Here is a 15,055-nt window from a genome sequence, read left to right as displayed (position 1 = left end):
GTTGATCAAAATACCCCCAAAAGTTATGGGGGTATTTTAATCATTTTATTTTTTGTAAATATGTTTTTTATATTTTTATTAGGTGTGCCTTGATGAGAAGAACACATACCTAAAATTTCAAATGATTTGGATTTGCAGAAAAAACATTAAAAATCAAACACAAAATGAAGTCGTGACCATCAGATCTGCCCAGATTCAATTTGGGCTGACTCATATATTCTAGTGGGCTAATCCCAACTCTTTCTTTAATTGTTGGAGAAGGAACAACTAAGCTCTTCTCTCACTTAACTTATTGTAGACTTCCTTAATTTCTCTCTCTCTTGTCTCTCATTTGTTCTCTCCTATTTATTACTATTTATTATATTTTCTCTGCTTTTTTTATTCATTCATTCCAATTTTATTCATGTAGATAGTAATAAAATTATGAATCTTTCTCTTTCTTGTTATTATTATCATTATATTTTTTGCTCTCCTTATTTATTTATTCGTTCTAATTTTATCCATACAGATAGTAATCAAAATAGGAATAATGTAATTTTAAATAGAAAATTATAAACTAATTTCTATTATTTGGCTAGAAATTTGTATATTCATAGAGCGATAGGGACAGGTTTAGAAAAAGAGGAGACACAGCTAGCGAAGCAGCCGGTGGCCCACGGTGGGACCCAGCAGAGGGCGCGCTGGTGGCTTCACGGCTGCCGCTCCAGCTTCTGGACAAATTATCCAATGACGTCATTCTCCACGTCATCCTCCAGCTGAGTAACTTTTTGCTCTTCGGTGTCTTCTTCACATGAACACATCGAGTGTCTATGCACCTTCCCCCTCATAAAACCAGACAAGGAGGTCCCTTTCCCCTCATCTTTCTTCACTCTCTTTCAATGGCAGCTCAGGGCGACCTCTTCCTCCTTGACGAATCCCTATACCTGCGATGCTCGCCGGAACCGTCTGATATACACCTTGACATCTTCTCTGATCCTCTCTTTGCCATTCCAGCTGACCCCAACTTCGAAATTCTCGATGCTGTGCTCTCTGATGACCAGGCCACTTCCCAATTGGATGGCCTCTCTCTCGAACCGGTTGAGGAACTAGCACCACCGGTGCATCTTGGCTCGAGCCTCCCTCGAGATTTTGCTCCGGGCAACGGGTGCGGTAGTGACATGGGAGGTTGCATTGGAGTGAAAGATGAGAAGTTGTTAGGTGGCATGGCTCCTACTTCTGTTCCGAGATCAAATGGGTTTATGCAGAGGAGCATGAGTAGTCAGTCTCTTGGGCAATTGAGCGCACAGCATCAGCATCGTCAAGTGGGTTTGTTCCGTCCCCAATTGTCCTCTGTGTTTGAATTGCCTCATGTGTTCGAGATGAAAGGGAAGCCTGGGCTTGGTGGTTCATCCATGAGAAGGGTTTGCAGTGCAGGGGATATACAGGTGAGGAATTTGGGGGCTTTACCTGTATTTTATTCTTCTTTCATTTCTCTCCTTCTGTGAAGGCTCTATTTTATTGCTACAAAAGAAAATCTGTTTCAATGGATTTTCATTATTGTGACTTGTGTCATACTGGCTACCTGATTTGTTCCTCAAAAATTTATGGTATGATTCTGCTTTTCGGGTCGAATAGAGAATCAACAGAATGCAAATGAGCCCTTCGGCTCAGGAGAATCAAGGAGTGGAGGATATAGGCTTCAGGGTGAGGCCTTACAGTGCTGAAGAGAGGAAGGAGAGGATAAACCGATACCGGAACAAGCGAACTCAGCGAAATTTCAACAAGAAGATCAAAGTAAACTCATCCTTTCTTTCTGAAAACAAAAAAACTCAAATCAGAATCCAATTTCATTCAGAAATTATTAGTTCAAACCCCAAATGGTGAAGCCCCTGTTTCATCTTGTGAACCGCAGTATGCGTGTCGTAAGACACTGGCGGACCGGAGGCCGAGGGTCCGCGGTAGATTCGCAAAGAACGAAGAAACAGACGAGATTCCAAAGAACCCTAACGATGAAGACGACGACGAAGAGGTAAATAAAATTACATCGCCATACATTAAAGAAAAAATATTTGCCACGTTTTAGAGAGAAAAAATAAGAGTAAGAAAACAGAGTATTATTAACCAAGGGTAAATATCCGTTTGTTAGGTATATGGGTTCGAGGAAGAGGATGGCAAGAGGGCCATGGGCCACAGGCGTGGGCCTTGTCTTGGGGGCGGCGCCATGTTAACGGCCGTGCCAATAGGCCCAAATTATCAGTTCTTTGGCTTCTGAAATTGCAGGCATCTTAAAGCTACTTTCAAGAGAGAAAAAGGAAAAGGAAGGCCTCTCACTCTGCCCATTTGATGATTACATGGCTTCAAGGCGTCTTCTCTCTACTTACCCATGGGACTGTGGGTTCCATTTTGAAATATACTAAGAAAGAATCCAGTGTCCGGAGGCCTGTGAAAGGTTCATCATCGGTCAATTTGTACAGTTTTTACATTTATTTCTACATTATTAAAGAAGAATTTGTGAATCGGTAAAAATGGGTTAGGGCCCGAACCCGTTGTTGGTCCCATCTACGCAGTGTGAGTTAGAAACCGTCATGACTCGAACCCACACTGACTACCCGAACTTTCTTACGGTCACACCAAATGACGGTCTGTAAACCCGACTAAAAATAAATGATAATAAAACAAAGAGGCAAACAAAGGCGTTGAAACTTCCACTTGCTGGAGATTGGTAATAAGTAATAAAAAGGGTTGGGGGTCTCGCATCTTTTTTTGCTTTTTGGGGTAGAATGATTAGAGAGAGAGAGAGAGACAGACAAGATACGAATGGGCAGCTTTGAGTGTGCACTTACTGTGCAACTATTCCTATTGTTGGGGAACTTATTTAATAAGTCAAATGTATATTATGCATGTTCTGGGTATAGTACAACAGTACACATCTCTATTGAATGGAGGGAGATGATCGTGCCATTTAGCACATCTAACGTTGAATTTGGTTTAGGGATTTAAAAATTGCCGGGTCGGCACAGAATCGCATGGTTTGACTTGTGATTTGGTCACCTCGTGATGATTATGTTAATATATAAAAAATCGCCCAAATCTAGAAAAAAGCCGACGATTTGCTAGAATATTTGTGTATACTAAAAATGCCGTTTTGCTGCCATTTACCAATCCATATTGGTTTTTTTATGGTTCACTATTTTTCATATGTTTTTTCGCTAGTCCATTATTTTTTTCCATATAGTAAAATAGAGATCCGGATCGCCTATTCACCAATCTACACCGATGCCCCATCCTGTTGAGATCCGATTTTTAAATCACTACTTTGCTCATGATGAGTAAACTGCAAAATAGAAAGCCAGCCTAAATTACCACACTACTTTAGCGACAAGAAGTGTGTACAATTGCAGACCCGTTTAACGAAAAGAAAAGTAAATGGAAGCCTATACTATGCTCCAGAGGGAGCATAAGGTACACTAAACTCCAATTTTAACCTGGGCAATGGAGGAAGGGACATTTTATTGAGGCATGCAACCATGTAGAGTTTGAATGGTCCTTGTTTAATCTTAAAATGTTATTTTTTGAGGAGTGGGACTTAAAATTTATTTTCTTTTAAGGTTAGTTAGGTTGAAGCGGTTGCATCCCCATGATTTAGATTCTTAAGGATCCTCTTGCACCGAGTCATTCTCTTGCGTATAGACGTACAATCTACTCCCACAAGAGCACGAATTCTTGTGGCAGAATGGAATCATGTTTAAGCTATTTTACGATGCTCCAATTCATTTTATTTTTTTTTCCTTTTTTTTGCTTTTCGCAAAATTTGGGGACGTAACCTAGCTGACAAACTGCAATTGAAAATTTAATAATTTGCCCCATGTCCACAAAAGAAATAGTCAAAATATTAAGGACCCGGTCTCTATGAGTCCATGTAAAAATGAGATGCCTCTTAAAATTTATTTTTGAGATGGATTTTTGGACAATTTTAAGGATATTTAATTTTTAACATGGAAATCATGAGTATGAAAAAATAAATAAATTTTAAAAATTAAAAATAATAATTCTGTTAAAAAAATATTTGGACTATTACTTTCAATTGTTTTTAGAAGGGCCGATGCTTTAAAACTCTGGACCACATATATAGAAATGTAGTCCTGCTCTCATGAAATACTTTTTCCAATATTAAATAGGGACTCTCCGATTTTTAAGATTTAGATTCAAGGATTCAAAAAACCAAAATACATTTTTTTAAAACTAATCTCATGATCATTAGTTGGATAAAAAAAAATTTCAAGACCTCTTTAGCCTGATTGGCAAGCATATAGGGTTGGCAACCGGTTGGACCAGGACTCGGACCGGGGCCCGAATAGTATTCAGGGCCAAACTTTAGACTTGGATCAGGATCCGTTGAGTCTCAAGTTTGGTCGGATCCATTGCCACCTCATGACTATGAGCTTATTTTTTATTTTTTTCTACCACTTTTGTTACCATCATATACCTTATGACTATTAGCGTCATTTTTTTTGCTAATAATATTGTAAATATTGCCAATATTGTGATAATATATACCTTATAACTACGGATCCGACTGGAACCGAACCCAAAACCAAATAATATTCGGATTCATAATTTGGTTCAAAATCCGGTATATCCATAGGGTCCCAAGTCTAATTGGATCCATTGCCACTCCTACCCACCGAGCATGCCGTATATTCAATGTTTATGGAGACCCAAGGCTATTCTAGGTATTTGTCCCGTTCAACGGCGAGTCATGGGGGACAAAAGGGTTTGGTTAGTGCGCACACCTCCCACCTCGATGCCTACATTGTTTTAATAAACTAACATCAACATCACCGTAAAAAAAAGGTGTTCTTATGGAACTCTCGCACGTGCCTTTTTATTTGGGCCCTAGTGGCTTTATCATTTGTCGCGGAGTGAATAATAAACCTTATTGTAAAAATATAGTTATTGGGCATCTTTTTAAGGTGTGCACGAGGGGTTGGTGCTTGAGATTTGCGGGCGGCCCCATAAGTTTGAACGGTGCAGTGACAACTAGTACATGTTTGAACTTTGATGTGTTTCATTTTCATCTCTATACTTATAGTTAGGAATAGCAATGTCTCAACTTTTTAGTGTTTAATTTTGAAAAAGCCTTACCTCAAAAGTCACTAACAATAGCTGTTCTGGCGTCGGAAAACCCTTCAAATCGACTATCTTGGCCTCGTACAATTATTTGTGGGAAAAAAAAAAAGACTCCAAGCATTAAAATAGTGCGTGTTGTATCAGAACCATCCATTTCGTCCAAAAAATAAGTGTTCATGGACCCCAAGATTTGAACCATTTTTTTAGCTTTAATTTTTATAATTGGTAGTGGAAATTGATTTAGAGCCACATTTCTTATGCCCAAAATAGTTTTTAAACGAGGATTTGAAGTGAGGCTTTATTTTATTTTTGTAAAGCCTAGGCTTTATAGAAACTACATCCTTAATTTTTGCCCTCTAATATTCTTAACAATATTAAGTTTGAAACTCGATGTGTTCAACAGCTCTCTACGAAGGCTTAAAATGGACTTTTTAGATTCCCTTTTAAGTATAAAAAGACTCACGGGCCGCAATGATAGGATGTGCCCTAATTGTTCATTAAGAGTCTTGGGCCACAATGATAGGATGTGCCCTAATTGTTTATTAAAAGCCTTGCCAACAAATGTGCTCAATGGCTACGTACTAGGGGTTCCTATGTTTGCCACCCAACTCAACCAAAATGCTTTTCTATTACAAAGTTTGATGCAACAAATCCCTTTTGGTTGGCAATCGAGTGTTTTCCCCCTTTTTCTTGTGCTAGCATCTATTCCTCTTGTGGCAGTTGTGTATGTGGAGATAACTCGGTAGACTGCCCTGTCAAGAAAAATGGATGCGTATTAGTGTAGAGACTATTGAAAATCTTGTATTTATCTGTCATATAGAAAGTGTATATTTCATAGGAATATTACCTATTGTAAAAATAGATGCGTGTTAGTGTAGAGACTATTAAAGATCTTGTATTTATTTGTTATATAGAAAATATATATTTCATAGGAATATCACCTATTGTAATTTTTCTTGCTATGAAAGTTATCTTTGGTTGTATTATATATACATGTTGATTATAGTCAACCTAGTGGAGATTTTTCCTCTGCCTCTTCGTGTATTTTACATGGTATCAAACCAGTTACTAATCGATTATGTCCATTGCTTGGGTCTGTTTTACCGAAGATTGACTATTTTTTGATTAGTTCCTTGGTCATAGTTCTTGTTCTTGTGGAGGATTAGAGTTCTATTTCTTTCTTTTTTTATTGTGTTATTGACCACTATTTTTTTCGAAAAATCAGAGTTCGTTCTTTATTTGATGCAGTTTCTTTTTCTTCGATGAATCAAATAATCCTCTGGCCAATCAGGTTCTTTTTCTCACAAATCAACCTTTTTTTTTATTACAGTACACTCTCTTTCTATTGTCGTGAGAAGCCAAACCGTCCCTATCACTCTCTACCATTGCTTTTGCCCTTCTTTCGCTTTTGATTTCAATTGACATCTCTACATCCCATTCAGCACCATTGTTCTTCAGGTATAACAATTATTCTCCTCTTTATAGACAATTGTTCACAGTCTAATTTATCTCACTATGACTCGTCTTGATATATCTCATACAGTACCGGTTATCAGCCAGTTTGTTGCAGAACCCCATCGCGTCCACTTCTCGACTGTTCATTGTAACATTCGGTATCTGGATGATACATGCCATAGAGGCTTATTCTTCTACTCTAATTCTTCTCTTCAGCGACGAGTATGCTGATGCGGATTGAGTAGGTTGCCCAGATATTTGACGTTCGACCACTAGATGGTGTATATTTATTAGAGACTCTCTCATATCATAGAAATGTAAGAAGCAACATACTGTGTCCAAATCTTCTGCAGAAGCTAAATGTAGCTTGCAGTGAAATTACATGATTGAAAGGACTTTTGCATGACCTCAATATTCTTCATCGACCTCTTATGCCATTGTATGCTGATAATATGAGTGTCATACGCATTGCGTCTAATCTAGTGTTCCATGACTGCACAAAGCATATAGAAGTTAATTGTCATTTTATTCGTGAAAAATTCCTAACTGAAGAAGTTGCACTCCCACATATTGCCTCATAGCAACAACTTGCAGACATTTTTACCAAGGCAATGACTCGTGCTCGTCATAACTATCTCATTGACAAACTGATATTATTCAACCAACCTCAGTTTGAGGGGGAGTGTAGAGACTATTGAAGATCTTGTATTTATTTGTTATATAGAATGTGTATATTCATAGAAATATTACCTATTGTAGTTTATCTTGTTGTGTAAGTTAACTTGCATTGCAATTTATTTCTGGTTGTATTATATATATATATATATATATATATATATATATATATATATATATATATGTTGATAATAGTCAACCTAGTAGAGATTTTCCCGCTGCCTCTTTATATGTTTTATAGTTAGAGAAAGGGCTTTCATACTATTCATTGCTTTAAGGAGTTCCTTCCACAATACACAAGGTACTGGTAAATCTTTGGTTTAAAACATTTGCTTCTAGTGTTTAAAGAATGGGATTGGTACGTTGAATTGATCATCATACAAACTGACCTTGCTAGGCCGATTCTAAATCCAGCTCCCCAATTGTTGGGAGTACATTTAAGTCAAAAAATTTTAAAATAAAAAGCTAGGGTAGCTAGGCAAGTCTGGGGGTTTTAAACTTGAATCGCTTACCACCGGATCCGACCTGGCTAGGGTGGTTGAGAGTTGGAAGCCGGACTCATAGTTTTTTAAGGAGTGATCCCATCCAAGTGACACAAGAGATCTCAAGGTGGCATATAATAAAGTCTTGTAGTTCTTTGAACAACTGTTTGACACAACCATGTAGATGTGTGTGTCGTACAATTTGAAATGGATGACATATATAATCCGTCTTCCCCCACAACCCCCTCTCAAAGGCCCAACAAGAAAACATAACTGACCTACAATGGAATCCTCTGGTTAAATGATCGAGAAATCCCTTGTTTATTAAGCAGCATTAGCATTTTGAGACTTTGAATGGAAAACATCGTACTTGGCTCCACAGAAATAGACTCTATGGTGTAATTGCTTTGAATCTTTCAAAGAGAGCTTCTCATTCTTCGATCTAGGGCTCAACAACAACCAACTTGTTGGCCTAGTACAAGAAGATCTAATCCATTTGCCCCTAAGGATCTTAAGTCTTGACAATGTAGGGTTTTTGTGGTCATTAAAGGCCTTATGAGAGCATGTATTCAATATCTAATATATTGGATCAAATAACTCTAGTGGGAGTATGGTCCTAAGGGGAACCTGTAATCTATAGATTATGATTATATTTCATTGCCTATTAGCTTACTTTAGTAGCCCAAACATGAACCCCTGCAATGTTTTGTAAATCATGGGAACTGCTAGTTCAGTTTGAGAAAGCAAATATAAATTATAATCCACAATAGAAGATGGAGTGCTTCATAACTATTAATTCATAAACCTAGAAGGATCATATTCCTATTAAATTATTGGTTTTATTTATTTTGATGTTGATTGATTTTTAGAATGATTATTTAAATTTTTTGTTAGTCTTTAGATATTTTATTTTTGTAAAATAAATTTATAAAATAAAGAATATTCAATTTTTAGTATTTAAATAATAAAAAAAATAAAAAATTTTATTTTAAAAATTAATATAATAGATGAGGGCCCATTTGTGCCCATCAGGACCCCATTGGGATGTGCGTGGGGCCTACTATGGGAGCCCTAGCTGGCACACCCCACTTAAAGTGGGGAATTCTCTACAATTTTGATATCCATTTATCTAGGATTTGTTGAAGTCATTTCGAGCAAGTCAATTAAAACATGATATGATATTAGGATTTTTAAAAGAAATATGCTTCAAGAAGTTCAACTCCTAAAAAGATTAGAGTTATGTAAACCGATATTTACATAAACAGATACTATCTGATACTTTATTTATATTCTATTTGATGTGATAAAAGTTTAAGAAGCTTAAGAATAAGGTTTTGTATCATCATTTGAATCATTATGGCTAATATAAAGAATGGATGACTCAAATCTCTTACCCTACAAGTCTCCTATGATTAATTGGTCAGGATAAATTTATAAAATGGCTATTCCTATAGAACCCTATCCCCTAAAAAGTCTATAAATAGAGGCTTCCTAAACTCTCATTCTCTACACCGAAAATCTCTCTCTCTCTCTCTCTCTCTCTCTCTCTTTCTCTCTCTCTAGGGTGGCATGCCACATCTGGGAAAGTTCTCTCTCTCTCTTGAAAGTCTCATCTCTCTAAAGAGAGATAGGGACACACCTCCATAAGATGCTATAGAGATGGACATCCGACTCATAAAATAGCCAAGGCCTCACTCATAAAATAGCCTAAGGCATTGAGGCCTTGGCTCGATCAAATGGTTTTTGTTCTCATATTTTTGTGAAGGAGTTTAGCCAGGGCTTTTTCATATTTGAAAGATTTGAAATTAACTATTAATCATATGCGCCATTGGAGGAGGAGACCCGGTGTATTAAGTCCAGTTGATGTAATCTTCCAACATATTTGGAAGATCCAAGATTGATCATGGATCTCGTATGCCATTAGAGGAAAGTACCTGATGTGGGGTGTACTAAGTCAGGTTGAGGTAATCTTCCAGCATCTTGCTTTATGGTTTGCAGTATTTTATTTCTTATTCACATAAAACATTGTATTGGTTTTATTCAATAAAAGAAAGTTGTAAATAGAGACTTCATTCAATAAAAAAAAGTTCTAAATATAGGCAACACATGAGAGCCAAGGTATTTATTTATTCTTTTCTTTTGAGTTGAATTTATCGTAATTTGACCATTATAAGTAATCTAATCGGTGAGAAAAATAAAAAATAAAACATAAAAATTGTATACACCGTACTAAATTACCTTTGTCCAACTTTCAGACAATACAACATTACTGGCCCAATCATGCAATGAAAATGAACCAAAACAATTATTTCTAGAACTCCAACTCCTTTTATTAATGTCCAAGAAAACCATATTCATCAGAAGTTACAATGCTTTTAAGGTACCTTTCTAATTTCAAGTACCCACATATACTTGCCTCTGATTGGTTTGGGTGGTTAGGTGTTTCCGGCTATTCTCAAAACCATGGCACAATATTTTTTTTTGGTAAAAATCTTAGTGGAACTCATTGCGCTTCACTTGGAAAAGAGATGGAAAGGTCTAGAGTGGATAACCATTATCTTGAATAAGACGCCTCTTAGAACCTTACGAGAAGAGAGAACAATATAGTGGTTATTAATTAAAAGGTATGGTTTGTATAAGGCCGAGGCTCTAAACAATCAAAGTAAAGCGCACCTTCAAATAGTGTCAAAAGATGTTGTTTCAATACTGAAACTCTTTGTGATGGCCTGAAAATTTAATATCTTTAATTATAAAAATTTAAAACTTCAAAAGTAGTATACATCGAGCAAATCTATGAATACTTGAAAATCTTGAAAATTGATAGTCCAAAAATGTATTACAAGATGCACGATTTTTAAAGCTTGAAATCTATTTTTTTTCATGTCGATACATCTTGAGATCAAGATGATCAATTTGAGGATTTTTGTGCTTCAAAATAACCTCTTTTAATGAATTTTCAAGGTGCACCCTAAATTGATTGTTTAGAGCCTCAATTTTATATGAACTTTTCCCTTAATTGAAAGACAATCAATAGAAGAGGGAGACATCAGGTGCTATTAATTGGAAAAAAAACAATCAATGCAAGAGGTAGCTATTAATTGGAAGACCAATAATCATTCGTATGTGACATCTTTTTTTTTTTTTTGGGTGAATCATCCCAGATGTGTCATCAACTACTCCTGACTCATATCTTCCTACTTATGCATCAGAAAATTCTACAATCTTTCCAAGAGGTAGGCAGTTTGGCTATAGTGACAGCCAGATGAGGGGAAAATCGATTTTGATGCCATTCATCACAATTTCATTATCTGTGATTTAGGCCAGTAATGGTTTGTCCTATGTAATCTTGAAGTCGAAATAGCGATTAACCGGATACTTCTTTCTTCCAGTATCCTCTGCTTTGTATTTTGTTTCCCTCCCAGAGGTCATTTGCTATGGGCATATTGCACTTAAGGTCAAATAGTGGATCGCTAAGGAATTAAATATGTGACCTTTACAAATATAACCATCATTTTCTAATATTTGGGCATTAGTAGGTTGCTCTTCACTGGATGGTTATTCAACAGTCTGGTCACCTAAGGCATAAAGGGACAGTAGAATCTAGGATGTCAGCAACTGTACTTGCAGTGAAACAGGGTCTCTTCAGTACATAGCTGACTCTCATTGTCCTTAATAGAAAATAGGGTTCATTTGTGATAGAGATCCTTGGTACATCCATATGAAGCCTAAATGTTATATGAGGGGGATGCCTTCATACTAAGATGGTGTCATGAATTAAACAATTGTTGATATATAGATTTTGGATCGCCAATACATGCTATTCTAATGGAGTGGATTACATATGCTCTAATTTTATGTTGATATTGTATGTGTTGTAAGTCTCTTAATCAGGCTCAGGAATTCAACACAGTAAATGTACAAAGATAAGAATGCTGAATGAAACATATATGGGTTTGGATGGTGACGTATGATCCTTGATCAGTGCAAAACCATATGCATTTCGAGCTTGCAGGGTTATTGAGGAAAAAACGTCAAGAATGGATCTGAGATAGCAATCAATGATTAGTCTCATGTGGCTGTCTCACCTCCTTCAACTCTGTTATTTTTAAGGTGTGAATATGGCATGGTTGCTACCGGGACCCCAACAAAAAACATATGGTCTTATACCCTTGATGGAATTAAGCTCGAATAATGTATAACGTGTTCTTAATGAACCTCACTTCAAGCAATAAACTCTTTCTCAACATCTTTTGCCTAGTAAGGACACATTTTGCTCAATTCCCAATTCGACATTTGCCCTTTGTTTTCATCATAACTTCCCCATTTAACTCCAATTTACAAAACCTTTTTTTTTTTTTTTTTTTTTAATTCTATATTCTCAAAGCTTTCAAGTGGTACCCAATTTAATATATATTAATAAATCTTCTCCGCCCATATTTATGAATTACAATATATGTTTTTCTAGATCTGAAATGGCATACATGAGTTTAATAAAGCTTGCATATCTTTTTAGTGCACTATATGAACTTAAAACGCATAATAACTTATCATATGCAGGACTTTGCACCATTAATAGCTCTTGGTCTTGAGTAAAGCTGGATTTGGGTTAGATCTTGCCCAAGATCAGTCACAAAATCCTCTCTTCACGAGTTATTTAAGATTAGATAGATTGGGGTCTGGTCGAATTCTGACTCAAAGGTGATCTGCTCTCACACTAGAGATCCAACCCTCTTTAAATCATTGGTAGTGTTGGCTCATAAATCACATCAAAGTCAAAGGTTGAAAGATAAAACTCCAAAAAATGAAGGAAATGAAATAAGATCGAATAAAATAATGAAATAAAATTAAAAGATAAAAGATGAAACTTACAATCCAACTAGGGGTCTGCGGCCTAGCACCCAGAGTAGAGGCCTTGATTAGAACTTTAGATTGACTGAATGAACTCTTTTTATGAAATGAATGACTGACTTTGATCTTTGAATGAAATTTCTTGAAAAAGGATCTAAGATATTAAGGTTTAATGCACTAGGTAATGAAAATGTGAATCTTTTCTTCTCTGAAATAGGTGGCCGTGGCTGTTGAAAAAGTACGGTTTCTAAGGCTCTCAGTTATGGTTTCCTAGAGAGTAGGGTTAGGGTTTAGTTGGAGATAGGGATTAGAGTTTCTTGAGAATGTACGGCTCCCTCCCCCTTTTGGGGTCGTAAAGGAGGGTTTTGTTAGACAAAGGTGACCTAGAATGCGTGAGGCGGTTGTTTGTACCAATCAAAGGTCGACAACTAATCGTGCCTCACTTTGTAGCACAAATCCGATATACGACATGCTGCAAGTCTCGACGCGATAGGCAAACGATTCGGGTTGGTGTAGATTTCCTCGGGATTATGATTTTGATAACTGGAAACTGCTATATTGGATCACATTTCACACAGTTTGGCAGTATTGACATACCATGGTTCCCTTTCATTTATAAACCTGACATCTTTTAATCCAAGGTCTCTTAAAATGAGTTTTTATGGGATTTTCTGGATTTTTAGGCTGGACCATGGTCTAGGTATGACTATGGTTTAACGTGTCCTATGGCGTACTATGCTGGTGTAGTCCCTATTCCTCAAATGGTTAATCTAATGGTCATTTCCTCTGCTTTGAGATTTAAAATTTCAATAGAAGTGCCGATCCCAAAAATGGGGTGTCTACAGAAGATCACGATGAACATGTCCATTTAGCATGAGCAAGTCTCCATACCACCTGGGGAGTCTTGGTTTTCCCAAATAGCTGGTCATTTAATAACCGTTGGCTTTTCAAATTACCTCCCTACATGAGCCTAGTTGCCGCAAGGTGTTCAAAATAAACTTGCTTGCAAATTCGTGAATCTTGCAATACTAAAAGGATAATGGGTTAAAGAAAAAACAAAACTCAAACTAGTTTTCATTGAAGATTGCCAAGTCCATAAGAGCATCATCTCAAGGGTCTTTTTGCTTGAGTTTAAGAAGTGTTATAAATCTGGTTCAGTGAATAGGAGGTCGATTAGTCTCGACATGGAGGCATTTTTATGTGGGGGTTGTGTCTTCTCTTGCTCATTTGTTTTCCTTGATACACCATGTGATTGTGATAATGGTTTTAATTGTTAGTCTTTGTGTAGATTACTAATCTTTTTGAAATTCAAATCTCTTATTTACAATTATATTTCCAACAATTTCAACACTTTGTGATTAATAGTTTTTGAGTTCCCTCGAATCAATTCATCCAAGTTCCCCCTGAACCATGACTAAATCTATGACTGTCAAATATACATGTCGATCTAATTAAAATGGAGTCTGAGGTCCAAATATCTAAGTGATAGAGGAAGAAAGAATGATCCGATAAAACTCCACTCCATGTTGTTACTATGGAAATACTGTAAGGGCGTATTTGACAACAGGAAGCTAAAAGTTCTTTGGAAGCTGGAAGTTCTAGACATCTAGAAGTTATAGTTTCAATGCTTGGAACTGTTAAATATTGTATTTGATAATTTGTCTAGAAGTTCTAATAGCTATGAGAACTTGTATTTTTTTGTGGGGAAATATCCTCGTACACCCTATTTTTGGTTTTCGTATCTCAATAGATCCAAATATTCAAAATATATCTCCTAACCCCTTGAATAACTTTATCTGCTTTTAACTATTTTTTTAGCCCTAACAAATATAAAGAAGACATGCTCATTCTAAACCATTTCTCTCTTTACGCGATATATTCCCCCTAAATTTTTTTCTCTCTCTAACATTCACCCTTTTTGTCTCTTTAATGGGGGAGAGAGAGAGTGTGTGAGAGACATGAGGGAGAGAGAGTAAAAAAATAAGTAGAGAGAGATTTAGGAGAAAATCACGTGAAGAGAGAGAAAGGTATATGTTTAGGAATGATATGTTTTTCTTATATTTGTTTAGGGCACAAAAATAGGTTTAAAAGGTATAAAGTTAGTTTAAAGGGTTAAAAGATATAAAACTGAGAATTTTTATGACCCAATATATGTTTTGAAACCATGGGTCTATTGAGATATAAAACTTAAAATGGGTGATACGAAGATATTTTCTCTGTTTTCTTTTTATCCTGGAACTCTAAAACACGGAGATCTGGAAATTAAGCAATTTTAACCATTCCTTGAAGTTCTCATTGATGATAGGGTGACGTCTGTTAAGTGAATGAGATTATGAATTCATTGCTCATCCACGATAGGTCTAATAAATTGGATAGTCTGGATCACATAAAAAGAAAAAGAAATGTGACTCTAGATCACTACAAAATAGACAACAGAGAGCATGCCTAAGTATTGTAATTTCAGTTTATTTTTATTTTTCAAGTTG

General features: G+C 36.3%; 1 protein-coding gene across 1 annotated transcript; it reads left to right on the top strand.

The window, feature by feature from the left end:
* The first annotated feature begins 779 nt into the window (after positions 1-779).
* Positions 780-2,505, top strand: LOC18424462 (uncharacterized). The gene is made up of 4 exons (XM_006829049.4): positions 780-1,424; positions 1,615-1,773; positions 1,892-2,008; positions 2,126-2,505. Exons 1-4 carry the CDS (start codon positions 810-812, stop codon positions 2,249-2,251), a joined length of 1,017 nt encoding a protein of 338 aa, XP_006829112.2. The 5' UTR covers positions 780-809; the 3' UTR covers positions 2,252-2,505.
* Positions 2,506-15,055: the final 12,550 nt, after the last annotated feature.

The sequence above is a fragment of the Amborella trichopoda genome, chromosome 9, assembly GCF_054954075.1.
Source record: "Amborella trichopoda isolate Santa Cruz 75 chromosome 9, AtrichopodaSantaCruz75HAP2 v2.0, whole genome shotgun sequence".
In the NCBI taxonomy this organism is placed as follows: Eukaryota; Viridiplantae; Streptophyta; class Magnoliopsida; order Amborellales; family Amborellaceae; genus Amborella; species Amborella trichopoda.
The sequence above is the reverse complement of the archived record's forward strand: the minus strand, read 5'-3'. Positions and strand labels throughout refer to the sequence as shown.